Source organism: Camelina sativa, chromosome 20, assembly GCF_030686135.1.
Source record: "Camelina sativa cultivar CO46 ecotype springtype chromosome 20, ASM3068613v1".
NCBI lineage: Eukaryota > Viridiplantae > Streptophyta > Magnoliopsida > Brassicales > Brassicaceae > Camelina > Camelina sativa.
In genome coordinates, this window is record NC_141899.1 from 5568549 (window position 1) to 5584227 (window position 15679).

A 15679-nucleotide genomic window follows, 5' to 3' on the forward strand; every position below is an offset into this window, starting at 1 on the left:
GCAAAATAACCATGAGATGCATGTAGCTGCAAATTGCACTTTTTTGTTGCTACCATGTATTCCCAAAGTTGAGTACACTTGGAAATTTTTTACCTTGCGGATGAGACGTGTACAGAATACTTGGCATGTTTGGTTTGATGAGCACGCAAATTTCACAACCTAAAAAATGGCTCTTTTGTATTCACAATACTCAGTACAAAGGCACCTTTTACATTTTCTGTAAAACATCATATGACTTGTATGTTGATGGTCTGATTGCTATAGCGTCATCACTCTTACAACATCAGCCTCTATAAAACTTAGATTCATGAACTAAAGTTAACACCCACACACATTCCCCAATCAAAAATTATGGATTCCTCTTCCAGTTCCAAACACTTCAACCCCTCATTAGCAACATCTACTGATTAAACCTGGTGAAACTCCGTGCCATGAACCTTTCCTGGAAAAGCAACAAGATCAATCACAGATTCCCTTCCCTGGATTTGTCCAAAGGGATGTTGAGATGCAACTTCGAAATCCAAACTCACTTGGAATGAGGAAAAAGATAAGGAACCATCAAACAGACCATTGGGTTCAAATAGGTTGTTTACCTTTGGCCGTTTCAAGTTTGCTCTTTTCCATGGCCAGTAATCCAATTCAACCAACTGTACATGCTTCAACTTGATAGGTGAGAAATATCACTACTGCGTGAAACAATATTATTGAACTTACTAGCCCATATTTCTCACATTCCTTTTGTCTATATCAACTGATAAGTGGCTGTTCAGCACTTCAAGCAAGCTTGGTGTAGCTACCATTTCAAATTCCACCAAGATGTGTACAGTGTATTAATCATCTTGGGCAATAAAGGCATGTTGTAGGAATCCATCATCTGGTTCTTCGCAGATGAAAGTGAATGTTCTAAACCAATAACACTTATAGCTCAACCATACACAGCATTGGGGTTGTTATGGTTCTAGCAAGTCCAACTTCGAGTAGAACACTCTACTGCTTCAGCGAAGAGTCCAAAACCTGCAGGTCTCTCCTGCCTGAATATTTGTACGGGTGAAAAGTCGGAGCCCTATATAACAAAGGGAGAGTGTCTCTTCTAACATCCTAATCATTCCTCCGCTCATATGTGTTGGACAAGTACGTTCTACTTAAGCCGGCTAAGGATTACTGAGTGTGGAGAAGCCTGAAAAATTCCCATGTGTATTTACACCATCTTCCTTAGGTTGTATACCCATTGCAACTTCAACATGGACAGTGATAAAGTGCAGAGGAGAGGCCGAAATCTGAATCACAGCAAGAAAGGCAACGAAATCTAAGATCATACCACAACAGAAGTACTATATATACACAGCCAAGCAATTGCCAATTTTGAAACTTTTAAGGACGATAGAGCAGAGTGTCCTTTGCAACATTTATTGGAATCTCAACAATCATCAGCCATTAACTGGTCACGGCAGTGGCAAAATCACAAAACTTCCGTTTGATACCTGAGTCACTATCACTTATATCTTCCTGGTCTTAGAAGGTTCAAGTAAATTGAATACTAACCTTTATTCTAAAAACCATCACCACCGAGCTCATCCCGTTGCCAAATTTTACTCTGCTTTGTAGTTTCCTCCTCTTCTATATTCTTAATTCTTTCAGATGCATTCTCAGCTGAGTTCTTATTTTCACCATCAGTTTCCATCAAACTCCCTTGTTCTTCACTTTTAATACGAGGGTCCTGTCCGAACCTCACAGCATCAATGTCATTCTCTATATTACTAGGTGCACAACCATCATTATTAAAAGATGGTCTAAATGAGCTGGTACTATCATGTCTATAACCAAATCGTCTTCTCTCAGCATTAACATCAACACCAAATCTTTCAGAATGAATCTGACCTTCAAAGAAATCATCACTGTAGTCGACCCTTTCTCGAGGATCCAAGTTTCCATGGTTTCTATATGCAACACGATCAGATGGTTTCCTAAATGAGTTGCCATCTCTTCCATAACCTCGACCCCTTACATAACCTCGGCCCCTTGCATAACCACGGCCTCTTCCAGCATTTGATGGTCTATGTGAGAAAGGTGGAGAATTGTGTCTTCTCACAACCCTTTCCCTTGAATAACCAGAATGGTCAGGCGAGCTCATCCTCTCCATTTTATAACCTGAGGGTGATCTCCTATGAGAAAAGTCTGTATTATGCCCACTGAAGTCTTCCTGTGATCTGTTCCTGAAAGACGAGGATGGACCATCTGATCGTTCTCTTGATCTAACTGGAGACCGTGAACGAAATCCAGGAAAATCTCGTTTGGGGTTATTTGAAAACTTTGTTTGTCCTCGAGCAAAACAACCATTCCGGCCTTGATACGGACGTAGGGGATTCATAAACATTGGTTCTGTGTTGTTGTTGCATTGTAATCCCCTTGTCAATTTTTCACCATCTCTACTAAATCCGTGATATGCAGATGCATCCTCTTTATTTGTTGGTCCTCTATTATATGAAAAGTTTTGGGTCCTTCTAGGAAAGGAGTGAGAATAAGGTCCTACTTCATCATTCGCAGACCGTCTTCCTCTCTGAAAACTACCCCTAAAAGCACCACCCCGACGAGTGTTTCCATGATTATCAAACTCAAAATCTGCATTCACAAGATGAGAGTCATATTGAGTTCTAGAAACAATGAGCTTTGTTCTTCTATAGAAAAACATAGACATGACTTTACTTTTTGTGTCCTGGTCATGCAGATTGCTTTCTGTGTTATCAGGTAATCTCCTTCTGTCAGGCATGAAATTTAACCTTGGGCTTCTCATAAATTTGCCATGGTACCTCTCACGCGAGAATTTGTAGGATTCATCACTAGCAAAATAAACAATAATGGAAAGTTTAAATACACAAAGATCTCAATAGGGAATGAGACAAAGTATGGAGATTAGAAAAAAGGGTCTCTGAAATATCACCTCCCTCTCATAAGATATTTCCGCTGTTCAAGTGGGAAATTAGGAAATCGAACTCTTTCCATTCGGAGTGGCGCAAAGCTGCCTGAAGCATCTAGTGCCTTATTTGGAGATTTATTAGAAACCTGAGCTAAGTTTATAATCCGACTCTGGCTACCATCACTGCACTCTGCAGGAAGATCGTTGTCAACAGTAGATAATTCTGCCTTGTATGAAACTGGACTGCTGTTATCTACTATTTCAGGGTTTTCAATCCCGCCTGACACTGTAGAGAGACCGGACATTCCTTCACCATCCTGAACTATCCGACCTTCGTTTTCACCTGATCCATCAAATACTCTACTTTGAAGTTCTGGAGTATGTCTCTTAGTATGAACTTCAGTGCTTGCCATTTCAACTAATTTCAAACATGACTCATCAGCAGCATATTTCTTAAATTTATTTATAGATGATGAGGTAGAGCATCCTTTAATATGTTTATTACCTGTATTACCAAGAACTGCAGGTTGAGTCTCTTTCTCTTCCACATGGCTAGAATTTTGAAAGCCGCCATGGTATGGAACATTAATGTTCCTTTGTTCAGTCTCAGAACCACCACACTCGGCATGTGAAATCTCATTACCTTCCCTGAAAAAGGCAGCTGGTCCTTGGACCTCCCTGTCATCGTACAAATTCCTTTTCCCAACTTGCTTCTCTACTACTCTAGATAGATCATGACCACAATCTGATTCAAACCCATAACTGTATAACTGTTCCTCTAGCTTTTTACCAGATGAAATATTCTTTTCTTCATCAGAATGTTCATCAGTTCCACGAGAATTACGAGGGAGTTCTTTAGATATACAGGTCTTGCAATCATCTAGAAATTTCTCTTCAGTCAATGATGTAACATTTACACCTGAAGCATTGAGGTTATGATCTCCATGACCAGAACTTGAACTGGTCGTGTGAACTACACCATGTTTCAGCACTTCGCATAACTTACCATTAGCTGCACTGCTGTTCTGCCCTGAATTTTCTTTTAGTGTACAGTCAGGATAACTCTGAACGCATGGAATTATTGCCATTCCATTCAAGGACATTGGTTCATTGCTGATACTATTAGAACAAGGTATATATTTATCCTTCTGATATGGCGTAGAACTTGTAGGTAAATCAGGGACCTCACATGATTGCATTATTGGTATATAGGAATGATTTAACGTTCCATCTTTCCTATTAAAAACTTCCGATTGGGTGAAGGTTTTTGGCTCAGCCTTAACTGATATAGGAACCACTGGCTTCAAAATGACAGATGAGGGACTATTTCCTTGACCGAGTCTACCAACAATCTCCTGTTTCACTCCTTTATTAGATAACCCGATTGGGCAAACTTGAGCGCTCTTAGTGTCCTGCCTAAGACTCTCTTCAATAAATTCTGACTTCACGGTCCTAAGGTTTACCGAGTTCACATTTCCAGCAGTCATTGTTGGTCTGACTAAACTTGTACAAGCAGCTCTTGCCTCTGATGTGGTAGCTGATACAGAAGGTAATTTTTCAAGAGGAGGGTATGAACTGAGGCCTAGACTAAGTGAACATGTGGGATTAACCTGATGATCAAACTTCATTAAAGTCTTCACAGGAGATCTAAACCCTACAATTTCCTTCTGTTTATCAGAAACCGGCTTTGCAATAACAGTCGTATCACGACAACTTGATGTCTCTATGTCATGAAGGCTTCTGTTACTGTTTAAGAATGCAGCAGTTGTCTTAACTCTATTCGAGCGATCTAGAGACTCTTCCCAAGCATCCATGGTAGTATTCAAATCCCAGTTTGATCTGCTCACACCACTTTGATTGCCAGACTTGGTGGTACAAACAGAAATAGAATCTGTGTTATGAAGGGCAGAAACTACTCCCTTGCTTAATGACAAATTCAGTGCTGTAGCCTCTTCATTCTCCCTATACAGAGAACTGTTTTTAGTATTACAACCTAGCCGTAAGGAAACAGTATTAGCACCAGAAGATGATTCTGTTTGACACTCTCCTCTAAGAGTTTCCTTGTCACCTGTCTCCATGACATTGTCATGAGTCGTAAGAACAGTTTTTCCTACTTTAATCCCAGTTTGATCTGAGGTAACAACAGGAAGCGTTCCGAGAGAACAATGGAGCGAACTGCCAAGAATGTTAGAACTGTTGGAAGGGATATCAAAGCCTGCCAAAGGACTGGAACGAATTGGAGAATTTGGCCTCTCAACTTTCACTCTACTTTGGTCAAAAACTATGTTGCCAATGCTCTTCGCATTACCAGCAATTCCAACAGAAACAGATTGTTGTAACGAAGATGCTGGTTCTCCAATATTTGTCTTGGATGAACCACCAATCATTATCTGATTTTGATCAGCAAGAGATGAATCCAAAGCACCACTAATAGTAGTAGTAGTATCAGCAGCTTCTTCCATAGCGGGCTGCACTAAGTACTTCCTCTTCTTAATTGGAACATCACTGCAACTCCAAGTAGGTGGTCTGATCCGAGGCTGAAACGAAACAGAGGAAAAACATCAATCAATATGGGAGTTTCTGATAATGTCGGAGAAAGCATTATAAGTAGTACTAGTATATTGTAGTTGGAATAAAAACCTCTTGGTTTCCAGACATAGTTCGGGGTGGAGAGAGTGGTAATAAATATCCGAAACTTCTTCACTTGTACTACCTTTTTCAAGCTAACTTCACCTAACACACCTACAAAGATCAAATGTCAACATTAAGGGTCATTCATCTATAATTAAAAAAAAAAAAAAGAAAGGCAAAAAGTAGAACTCAGATCAAAAATCTCACAAAGTATCTCTAGATAAACCCTAATAGACGCAACTAGGCAAGTGAATCCAGACACAACTCAAGACCCTCCCTAGAATGGACAAAAGAACAACCAACAAAACTGTATGCGAAAGAAAAAAATGAAGTCAACGATTAGAACTATAAAACTAAATCATTTAGTGGAGAAAAATCTTTAGATTAAACCATCCAAAAAAAGTATTGAATCCAAGTACGCAAAAACAAAGATCGATGCAATAATATATTCCGATGGAAACACTGACCTAAAAAAATCAAACTGACTAGAGGAAAGAGTAAATCAAAAGAATTGAAACTAAGCAAATCCACCGACAGTTTATAAATTGTAAATTTAAAGACAGAAGAATTACACAGATTTAAGGAAGAAAGAGAAGAATCTATCAAAAGACGGAAGAGTGATGAAGAGAGAAGTCTGATGATGATGCAAAGTTTCCAGTCAAGAAACCAAAAAAAAAAGTACAGAGTTATTAGCTAAGAAAAATATAGGGATGAGAGAAGCAATAAGAGAGAGAGAGAGAGAGATGCGAAACTTGACAAGGGCCACGCAAAGACACAACACAAACACAACCCTCTGCAGCCGCTTACTTTGCCCTTTATATAATAAGATACACTTTGACTCAACCCTTTTTTTCTTTCTTTTTTTTTTACTACACACAAAAAATGAATGTTGATATTATACAAACGAAAACATATAAAAACGCTTGGAATATGTATAAATATAAGTGTATTTTTATATAAAAATAGATTTTAATATTTGTAATAAGTCTATTTCTCATTTTCTCTGAATTTCATGGACAATTAAAAGTCTCTCTTTAAAATTTTCAGTGGTTCTCTCATCAAGTTATACTGCCTAGCTAAAACAGTTGTGGTTAGGCTAGTTGTGGTGGTTGTCTCAAAATCCCTTTTTATTTTTGTTTCGGCTAATTAAGAAGAATCAATGTCGAAGCTGTAAATAATGCATACTATTTATTAGATTATTAAAAAAAGTTTTTTAATATTTGCAACAAAAAATTACTATAAACCGGATTAAAAAAATTGCCTAGGTTTTCAGTTCATGTAAAGTACCACTAGGTCAATGAAAAATGTATTCGTTTGCTTGCGATGGGTCTCTTATTTGCTTGCGATGGGTCTCTCTTATATAATGGGCCTTATTACGAGTTATCTACGTAATGGACAGTTTTTGACTAATACTAACACACACATTTAAAGAGAGCAACTAAATTGACCAGTCAAATATCTTCTGCATTTATTACTGTGGAATATTGAAATCTAAATATTGATGAATTTACCAAACGGAGCCCAGATTTTTTACCAGAAATCATAAGTTACAGAGAGGAATGAATGAATCAGAGAGTCAGAGAGAAGGCGTTACAGAAATTATAGGGAAAACGAAAGCTGCAACATTTTAGTGTAAAGTTGTAACAGCCTAACAACAACTGGGTTTACAAGCTTCGTCTGTATCTATCTCTCCTTCAGACTCGGTCCCTTCCTCCTACTTCTCCGAGATATTACAATAAACCAAATTATTAAAAAAAAAAAGTTTCCATCATCAAATATGTTATTGAGGTTTCCATGATTTATAACCAACCATTCTGCAACACTCTTTTGTATTTGCGGAAATACCAAAGACTGAACTGAAGAAAGAAGATGGCTTCCTTGAAACTGGGTTCTAAATCTGAAGTCTTTCATCTAAGTGGTCACACATGGTTAGTAGTCCTCTTCTTCTTCGATGGTTTTAAAATCTCATTCAATACCAAAAACTAAATGTCTCATTTCTGTTTTGTAATCTGATCAGGCTTTGCTCGACTGGTCTTAAACCCGATGTAATGATCCAAGTCGAGGAACAAAGCTTCCATCTCCATAAGGTATATTATATATATGTGAACACTATATTTTTTCTTTTGAATTTCTCACTCATCTGAATATATGATCACACTTTGGCATGTGTTTTTTATCATCAGTTTCCGTTGTTGTCAAGAAGTGGATATCTAGAAGCTCTGTTCGGCAAAGCATCTGAGACAACCTCTGTTGCTCAGCTTCATGACATTCCCGGTGGACCAGACACGTTCTTGCTTGTGGCCAAGTTCTGTTACGGTGTCAGAATTGAGGTCACACCTGAAAACGTTGTCAGTCTCAGATGTGCAGCAGAGTATCTCCAAATGAGTGAAAACTATGGGGATGCTAATCTCATCTATCTCACCGAGAGTTTCCTCAACGATCACGTTTTCGTAAACTGGGATGATTCTATCAAAGCCTTGGAGAAATCATGTGAACAACCTAAAGTGTTACCTCTTGCTGAAGAACTTCACATTGTCTCTAGGTGCATTGGTTCTTTAGCCATGAAGGCTTGTGCAGAGGACAACACCAGTTTTTTCAACTGGCCAATCTCGCTACCAGAAGGAACCACCACTACTACGACCACTACTACGTTCTGGAACGGAATACAAACAAAGTCCACGAGCCAGAACTGGTGGATCAACGATGTTTCATCATACCTCGGTCTTCCAATGTACAAAAGGTTCATCAAAACAGTTGAGTCCAGAGGCGTAAAAGCGGATACTATAGCAGCATCTGTCACGCATTACGCCAAACGGAATCTCCCTTTACTCGGCTGTTCTAGGAAGACTGGCTCTTCTTCAGAGGAAGGTACTAATTATGGAGATGACATGTACTACTCACATGAAGATCAAAGAAGTCTCCTTGAGGAAATCGTGGAACTACTCCCTAACGATAAATGCGTTACATCTACCAAATTCTTGCTCAGGCTTCTTAGGACATCCATGGTTCTGCACGCGAGTCATGTCACTCAAGATATTCTGGAGAAGAAAATTGGTGAGCAGTTAGACAAAGCTGCTCTAGAGGATCTGCTAATACCAAACATGGGATACTCTGCTGAGACACTCTATGATATCGACTCTGTCCAGCGGATTCTTGATCACTTTATGTTGATGTTGGATTCGAGCATCGTCGAGGAGAACCAGGTTATGGGAGAATCTTATCCTCTTAAGTCCATCACAAAGGTTGCTAGTCTGATAGACGGCTACTTAGCAGAGGTCGCATCAGATGAGAACTTGAAGCTATCCAAATTTCAAGCTCTTGGTGCTCTAATCCCGGAAGATGTGAGGCCAATGGATGACGGTATCTACCGCGCAATCGATATATACATTAAGGTAACGTAAACAGTCTATATAGCTTTGTTATGTTTTGAGCTCCAAAGTTATTAACTATGAGTTGCTTCCCAAGTATAATATAAAGTAGCAAAGTAATCTTTAAAATTATGCATGTATCTAACTATGGAGCTATACAGGCTCATCCATGGCTGACAGAGTCAGAGAGGGAGCAACTATGTCTGCTGATGAACTGCCAGAAACTGTCACTGGAGGCATGCACACACGCAGCACAAAACGAGCGTCTACCATTGCGTGTCATAGTACAAGTATTGTTCTTTGAACAGATGCGGCTTCGGACATCTATAGCAGGATGGTTATTCGGCTCGGAAGATAACAATGACTCAAGCGGGGCGTTAGAAGGAAACAAGAACGGGAACGCAAATATGGTGATCCACGGGATGAGAGAGCGCGTTTACGAGCTTGAAAAAGAGTGCATGAGCATGAAGCAAGATCTTGACAAGCTCGGCAAGACAAAAGAAGGACGCAACTTCTTCTCAAAGATATTCGGATTGAGGTCTAAGACTAAGACTTCACCATGCGGCAAAGGAGGTGACGATCTAATGGTTCCTGAAACCAAGAACTGATAGAGAAGAGAGAGCAATAACTAATAACGATATTACATAATTTTTACTCTTTAATTAGGCACTGTGGTTCCTTTTTGTTATTGAATTTACATGTTTTGGACTCTTTCAAAGTCGTAGGACTATTTGGAGACACTCTTAAACCATAAGGGCATCTCCATCGGGGTCTCTGAACCATGGTCTCTGATAGAAAAGGGTTGAAAAATAAATCAAAAACATAATAAAAGTGTAGAATCGTCTCTCAAAAGAGAGTTTTTGGAGATGTTAAGAGACGCTACGTGGCGGTCTCTGATTGGTTTTAATTTTATACATGATGTTTTTTTTTATTGGGTCTTTTTCTTCCCCGACTTTGTTTATTTTTCTATTTCTTTCTCTCTTGCTCACGAGATGGTGATGGCGAAATCAAAGACAAACGAATTGGGAATGGGTGATTTTGGTGAAACTATGTTCTATGCTTCTCCTGGTATGATTTTATCTTGATTAATTATGGTTGTTTAGATCTGATTAATATTAGGATTATATGAATTGGGAATTGGGAAATTAGGGTTCTTTGTTGTTACTGTAATTAGTGTTCTTTGAGTCAATGTGCAGTATATTCTTCGATCCTTCTCATGATTTAAGACGATTTTAGGCATTCCAACCTCTTACATATGTTTTGTTGATCTTGTTTGATGCGTTTATTATAGTTAATTTGTTAATTTTGCTGACTTTTTTGTCCCTTTCATTGTGTCACGGTCGAAACTGAATGAAGATGATATTTTAGCAAAAAAGTTCCAACCCACAACCATGTTGTCTTGCATCTCTTTTTTATATTGGTGTAATTGTGTTTGCATATGTAATTTTCGAAGTAAGTTTAACAGAAGAACAAAAACACTACAAATACAGTACTGTGTTCTACTTTGAAGATTAACTAGATAACTAATTGTGTTTGGAACTGTTAGACTAGACCCTTTATCTAAAAACAAGAAATGGACTTCAAAGTCCTGAGCATTTGTTGGATAGCAAAAGAAAGAGTGGCCGATATAGAGTCGTTAGTCCGTGTGTAATATTAATAAAGCAAACATTGCTAATATAATAATAAAGTACAATGATATTGAGGGACTAGGCAATTGTGCGTGGACTTTGAAGAGTGGCCGTATTTGTGTTGTCTTGTTGATTAAGAACTAGAACCGGTTTATGCGTGGAATTGTTGGTTTTAATCATCAGTCATTGGTGTTTGTATATTTTTCCAGGGCCGGTTTGTGAAGAGAGACGATTTTTAAACCACCAAAAGTCCAAAACACTTGGTGGTTGTGGACATACAAGTCTACTGAGATAACCAATTTTGCAACTTTTTGAGAAGAGGTTAGGGCTCAACCGGAGTATACCGAGATTTGAAGATAATGTTGGTCTGTATAGGGGTCTTGACCAGCTCGGCTATGCAAAAATTTCGGTTATGTTTGGCCACTTTAGGTCTCTTATTATTAGAAAGTTAATTAATTTCATCAGAACAATAATGATAATAATATAATTAATAATGTTACGTTATATTGAGTTCAGCATACTAGTTATTGTTTTAACTTTTCTAGATTAATACCGTGTGCTAGAGCATGAGTTAAAATTCTTTTTATTTATATTGTAATTTTTATATAAAATATAATTTAAGTGATTGTTTTTAAAAGTTTTTTTGGATAAAACATTATGCAATAAAATCATATGCTAAATATGATGGCTTGAAAAAAAAAACCTATTTTGTAAATTTTTAATTGTTAATGATTCTAGATAAGTATCCGTGCTATAACACTGGTTAAAATTTTATTTTATACAAAATTTTGTATATTTTATATTTTCAATTAAAATTTTATGTATGTGAAGTTATTTCAACAATGTATATTCTTCATCATGACTTGAATGTCATTATAAGACAAAATTTTGTAAATTTGGTTTTTAAAAAGCGAGTTATTATATTATGAGTAATTTAATATATTGTTATACTTTTTGTTTAAATATACTTGGTTTCTTGAAAATTTTTCATATTATAGTGACATATTATTGACATTGTTATAACAAATCAATTTAGAGTGTTTATAGTTTCTAACTTTTATATCAAGTTTCAATATTTTTAAAATATTGAAAAATAAATTATTTAAAGTTTATTATATTATATAACATTATAAAATTCAACTTTAAAAATATGAAATTGAATTTAAATATTCAAATTTGATCCGTTACTCAATAATTTTTTAATTCAATAGATATTGTTTTTTAAAGAATAATATTAGTAAAACTTGAATATTTTATAGATTGAACAATTTATATTTGTTTTTAAAAATTCAACTTATGGTATATCCGGAAATAAAACTATTTTTTAATTATAATAAATAATATGATAAATTATTTTTTTCACAAAATAGACTCATATATAAAAATGAGAGGTGAAGTATAATGATAATTAACAAATGAATATGTTAAGTTAGATATAAAAGGATTTTATTTGATGAATAATTTAATAAAAGAAATTAATATGGTAAGTTAGATGATATCAAATGATTCTTTATAATATTCTCTTTAAGATTTTCGGAAACAACGTGCTCTAGTAATAAAATCTTCCAAAAATAAATTAAGGTTGCACCCACTATTTAACCTGTAACCAATTAATTTATAACCTATTTGTAACCAACTTATTAAAATTATATAGTCTACAAAGCAATGTTGTGTACTTCCGTTTTATTATAAAGGGGAATATACAACATTCTATATATAAAAAAAGAAAAAAACTAAAAGATTGAAATAATTTTGAAACAGTAAAAATTAACCATGTCGAGATAATAAAATAAATCACCCGTTACAAAAGAAAATAAAAATAAAAATTGTTTTTAATCATCACAACGGCCATGTTGCTGGCACGCGTACGGTCCGTAGTTAAAAGGACGAATACAAAAACAAATGTTTTCAAATCTTAAACCATAGGATCTTTATGAGAATCATTTATTAGGGTTTGAATAATTGTAATGGATAATGCATACTAATCTTATTGAAAAGTGAAAATCTTAAGGACTGTTATTGGAGAGGTGATTTCTAAATCCATATAGAATTATAAATTTTAAAAATCAAAACACATGGATTTTAAAATAACATTTTTTATTCTTGGATTTGAATCCTTCTATTTCACACTTTCAAATCCATTCAAATTCATTTAAAACATAATGTGGATTTTGAAATCTAAATACAAATCATTAAATGAATAACATTGAATTTTAACAAGTATTTACAAATCATATAATTAATAACACATAATTTTGATAAGTATTTTAAAATCAATGATTAAATAACACATGATTTTGTTTAGATTTCCAAATCCATTAAAATCATAGAACCAATAACCTCTCTTAAAACATAATGTGGATTTTGAAATCCAAAAACAAATCATTAAATAAATAACAAAGGATTTTAACAAATATTTGTAAATCATTAAATTAAATAACAAAGGATTTTAACAAATATTTGTAAATCATAAAACCAATAATACATAATTTTTTGTTTAGATTTCCAAATTCATTAAAATAATAAAACTAATAAACCCTCTTAGATTTCTTCAGCACAAAATGCGCACAACTAAAAAGCATTGCTAAAAAGCTCCAATACATGGGCCAAATAAGCCAAATAAACTATAGACATAAGTAAGGCCCAAAACTAGGTTACCGGAAAATTCTCAATTGCCGTTTTTATTTAAACTTGCTGTCGTTTGCCTTCACAAAACAACAAGTTGTTAGTCCATAAAATAATCTAACGGCACGCATTTACCTTGTACTCAAAAGTACAAATTCTGCAATTTCTTTCCAGTCGACGCCGGCTTGTTCATCAATCAATTCATCTCCTTCGCCGTCTTACAACGGTGTAAACCAAAATGATGCGCTCCATTGACGTCTACGTCAAAACCATAGCTCCTCCCGTCCGTTCAATTCTCTTCTCGATCTTTACCTCTAAGCAGAAACCTCCGTCGCTTTCCCTTCCGTTGCACTTCTCTTTGCGGTCGTTTTCCGATGCTCCCTCTCGATGTTTCTCCAATGTCCTACCGATCTCCAATTCTCCGGTTTACGGGATTGGAGCGATACGAAACCTCGGTTATCACTTCACTGCGAGGGCTATCTCTTCGTCTTCGTCGACGACTGCCTCCGTCGCTTTGGTTCAGCCGCAGACACAGCCACAGCAGCAGCAGACTGAGAATCTAACGGTGGTTGATGATGAGAATCGTGGAGGCATAGAGGTGCACCTTTCTATTCCTGTACGAGCTTATTTCTTCTCCACTAGGTATTACTTTTTCTCCCTTAGAAGTAGATGCTGTTTATGTCATGGTGTGGAATCAGGATCGGATTAGGAATATGATAATCTAGTCCTCCATTGATTAATGATGAGTGGATTTCATAGTTGAACCCTTTGTATATGTTGGTTAACGATCGAAGCTTAGAGAAGTGTGATTATGTATTTGCCAATGCGTGTGTTTAGAAAGTTTTTGAAGTGATGATTGGAACTACTTGGTGGATGTAATTTTTTTCAGTGTTGATTTGAGAAGCTTAATTGAGCATAACAAACAGAACTTCATCCCACCTACCTCGCGTATGACTAACTATGCTGTTCTTAAGTTCGGCAATCATTCTGATCCAACTGTAAGTTGAAGAATCTTAACTCTTACTCAGTTTTATGAAGCTGGATAATAGTAGATTTTTTCATTGTGAAATGTTGATTGGTCTATGGATTGAGATGTGATTTTTGCAGGGTACTAATGCTGGATGTATAAGTGGGAGTGAGTGTATTTACACGGTAGTGTATCAGTATGGATCGATTGTGTTATTTAATGTACGGGAACACGAGGTTGATGAGTATCTTAAAGTGGTGGAGAGGCATGCTTATGGTTTGCTTCCTGAAATGAGAAAAGATGGTCAGTTTGCGCTTTTTTTTGTTTGTTTGTTTGCTGTGTGCTGTTCGAAACCTCTGTTGTGGTGCTTATTTTCATATCTTTGGTTTCTGTAAAACTGCAGAGTATGAAGTAAGAGAGGATCCTAATCTGAACAAATGGATGGAGGGAGGACTGGACGTTATCATGTTGCAGTTCTTGAATATTGATGGGATCAGAACCATAGGCAGTGTTCTGGGGCTTAGTATTGCTCTCGATTACTACGAAGGGCAGGTAACCATATCAAATCCATACACATATTTTGGATTGTGAAGAATGAAAAAGAAATAACCGTGGGTGAGCGTAATCTGTTTTTGTTAGGTTGATGGTATAGTAGCAGAATTTACTGACATAAACCGTCGGTTGGAGAAAACAGGAACGTTTACAATGACTAGGAAAAAGTTGTTCCAGTTGGTTGGAAGGGCTAATTCTAATCTGGCTGATGTGATTCTGAAGCTTGGTCTGTTTGAGAGGTAAAGAAGTCGAGAATGGATGGCTGTCTTGACTAGTTTTGTGGATAGTTGTGACTGACTTTAGTTTTGGGGAAATTTCAGGTCAGATATAGCTTGGAAGGATGCGAAATATGGTCAGATATGGGAGTATCTCAGAGATGAATTTGAACTGACACAGAGATTTGGAAACCTTGATTATAAGCTGAAGTTTGTAGAGGTATTATTATCATCTTACACTATCTCTTTCTCATGATCGATCTTAGTCATTTTGTGTCGAAAATAGTACTTATTGGTGATTTGGTTTATGCGAAATTTGCAGCACAACATTCGTTTCCTTCAAGAAATACTTCAGAACAGGAAATCAACTTTCCTGGAGTGGCTAATCATTATACTGATTAGTGCAGAGATCGCGATTTCTATGTATAACTTGGCTCACACATCCTTGTGATTGTCTTCTGCCATGTCTTAAGCATATTCATATTCATATTCTTTATTATGGTTAGAAGTTACAACTCTTCTTCACGATGTAAAGTGATAACATAGCTCATAAACAATAAATGAGTTTAGGAGTTAGGATTAAGTTTGTTCCAGACTCCACCGATCTCCCTCTGCGTTGCTTCTTTATTGCTTCTCGCCAGTCCAACCAGACTTCTTTTTTCTTGTCTCCAGTCCAACCAGACTGAGTTCTTTATGCATAGAAAATCATTTTTGTCACAGTTGCAAGTCTCTTTTCTCGCTTTAATTTCAGTTCTGTTGTTATATCAATTAAAGTATTC

The 15679-nt window shown here is 36.4% G+C and overlaps 3 protein-coding genes and 1 long non-coding RNA gene across 31 annotated transcripts; 3 read left to right on the top strand and 1 right to left on the bottom strand.

Moving 5' to 3' along the window:
- Window positions 1–150: 150 nt before the first annotated feature.
- LOC104769577 (uncharacterized) lies at window positions 151–6418 on the bottom strand. 28 transcript variants are annotated; one of them, XR_015592495.1, is made up of 9 exons: window positions 6298–6418; window positions 6118–6179; window positions 5555–5656; window positions 3420–5451; window positions 2939–3257; window positions 2704–2837; window positions 1543–2619; window positions 594–1277; window positions 151–442 (listed from the first exon to the last, which is right to left on the bottom strand). XR_015592495.1 is itself a non-coding variant. In XM_087504380.1 (8 exons), exons 3-7 carry the CDS (start codon window positions 5570–5572, stop codon window positions 1550–1552), a joined length of 3573 nt encoding a protein of 1190 aa, XP_087360506.1. In that variant the 5' UTR covers window positions 5573–5656; window positions 6118–6179; window positions 6298–6418; the 3' UTR covers window positions 151–1277; window positions 1543–1549. The 28 variants fall into 28 exon arrangements, 15 of the variants coding, with proteins under 15 accessions (XP_087360506.1, XP_087360501.1, XP_087360504.1 ...); XR_015592490.1 differs by having other exon boundaries at window positions 594–2619; window positions 2939–3332; window positions 6298–6338; XR_015592487.1 differs by having other exon boundaries at window positions 2939–5451; window positions 6298–6338.
- Window positions 6419–7064: 646 nt separating this feature from the next.
- On the top strand, window positions 7065–9631 carry LOC104769579 (putative BTB/POZ domain-containing protein At5g13600). The gene is made up of 4 exons (XM_010493826.2): window positions 7065–7473; window positions 7563–7632; window positions 7729–8937; window positions 9075–9631. Exons 1-4 carry the CDS (start codon window positions 7415–7417, stop codon window positions 9519–9521), a joined length of 1785 nt encoding a protein of 594 aa, XP_010492128.1. The 5' UTR covers window positions 7065–7414; the 3' UTR covers window positions 9522–9631.
- A 193-nt stretch (window positions 9632–9824) lies between these two features.
- On the top strand, window positions 9825–11045 carry LOC109131390 (uncharacterized). The gene is made up of 2 exons (XR_002037023.2): window positions 9825–9981; window positions 10751–11045. It is a non-coding gene; the product is annotated as an uncharacterized LOC109131390 (long non-coding RNA).
- Window positions 11046–13040: 1995 nt separating this feature from the next.
- On the top strand, window positions 13041–15619 carry LOC104769580 (protein RETARDED ROOT GROWTH-LIKE). Its single transcript, XM_010493827.2, has 7 exons — window positions 13041–13808; window positions 14056–14164; window positions 14274–14436; window positions 14537–14685; window positions 14773–14924; window positions 15006–15120; window positions 15223–15619. Exons 1-7 carry the CDS (start codon window positions 13405–13407, stop codon window positions 15349–15351), a joined length of 1221 nt encoding a protein of 406 aa, XP_010492129.2. The 5' UTR covers window positions 13041–13404; the 3' UTR covers window positions 15352–15619.
- Window positions 15620–15679: the final 60 nt, after the last annotated feature.

Bases quoted from the DNA above. Each gene is read 5' to 3' on its own strand.
- LOC104769580 (XM_010493827.2), top strand. From the start codon at position 13,405: ATGATGCGCTCCATTGACGTCTACGTCAAAACCATAGCTCCTCCCGTC. The intron at 13,809-14,055 runs GTATTACTTTTT...AATTTTTTTCAG, and splicing joins GCTTATTTCTTCTCCACTAG to TGTTGATTTGAGAAGCTTAA. The intron at 14,925-15,005 runs GTAAAGAAGTCG...GGGAAATTTCAG, and splicing joins AAGCTTGGTCTGTTTGAGAG to GTCAGATATAGCTTGGAAGG.
- LOC104769577 (XM_010493818.3), bottom strand. The intron at 2,838-2,938 runs GTGATATTTCAG...TTATTTTGCTAG, and splicing joins AAATATCTTATGAGAGGGAG to TGATGAATCCTACAAATTCT. The intron at 2,620-2,703 runs GTAAAGTCATGT...TTGTGAATGCAG, and splicing joins GCATGACCAGGACACAAAAA to ATTTTGAGTTTGATAATCAT.
- LOC104769579 (XM_010493826.2), top strand. From the start codon at position 7,415: ATGGCTTCCTTGAAACTGGGTTCTAAATCTGAAGTCTTTCATCTAAGT. The intron at 7,474-7,562 runs GTTAGTAGTCCT...TAATCTGATCAG, and splicing joins CATCTAAGTGGTCACACATG to GCTTTGCTCGACTGGTCTTA. The intron at 7,633-7,728 runs GTATATTATATA...TTTTATCATCAG, and splicing joins AAAGCTTCCATCTCCATAAG to TTTCCGTTGTTGTCAAGAAG.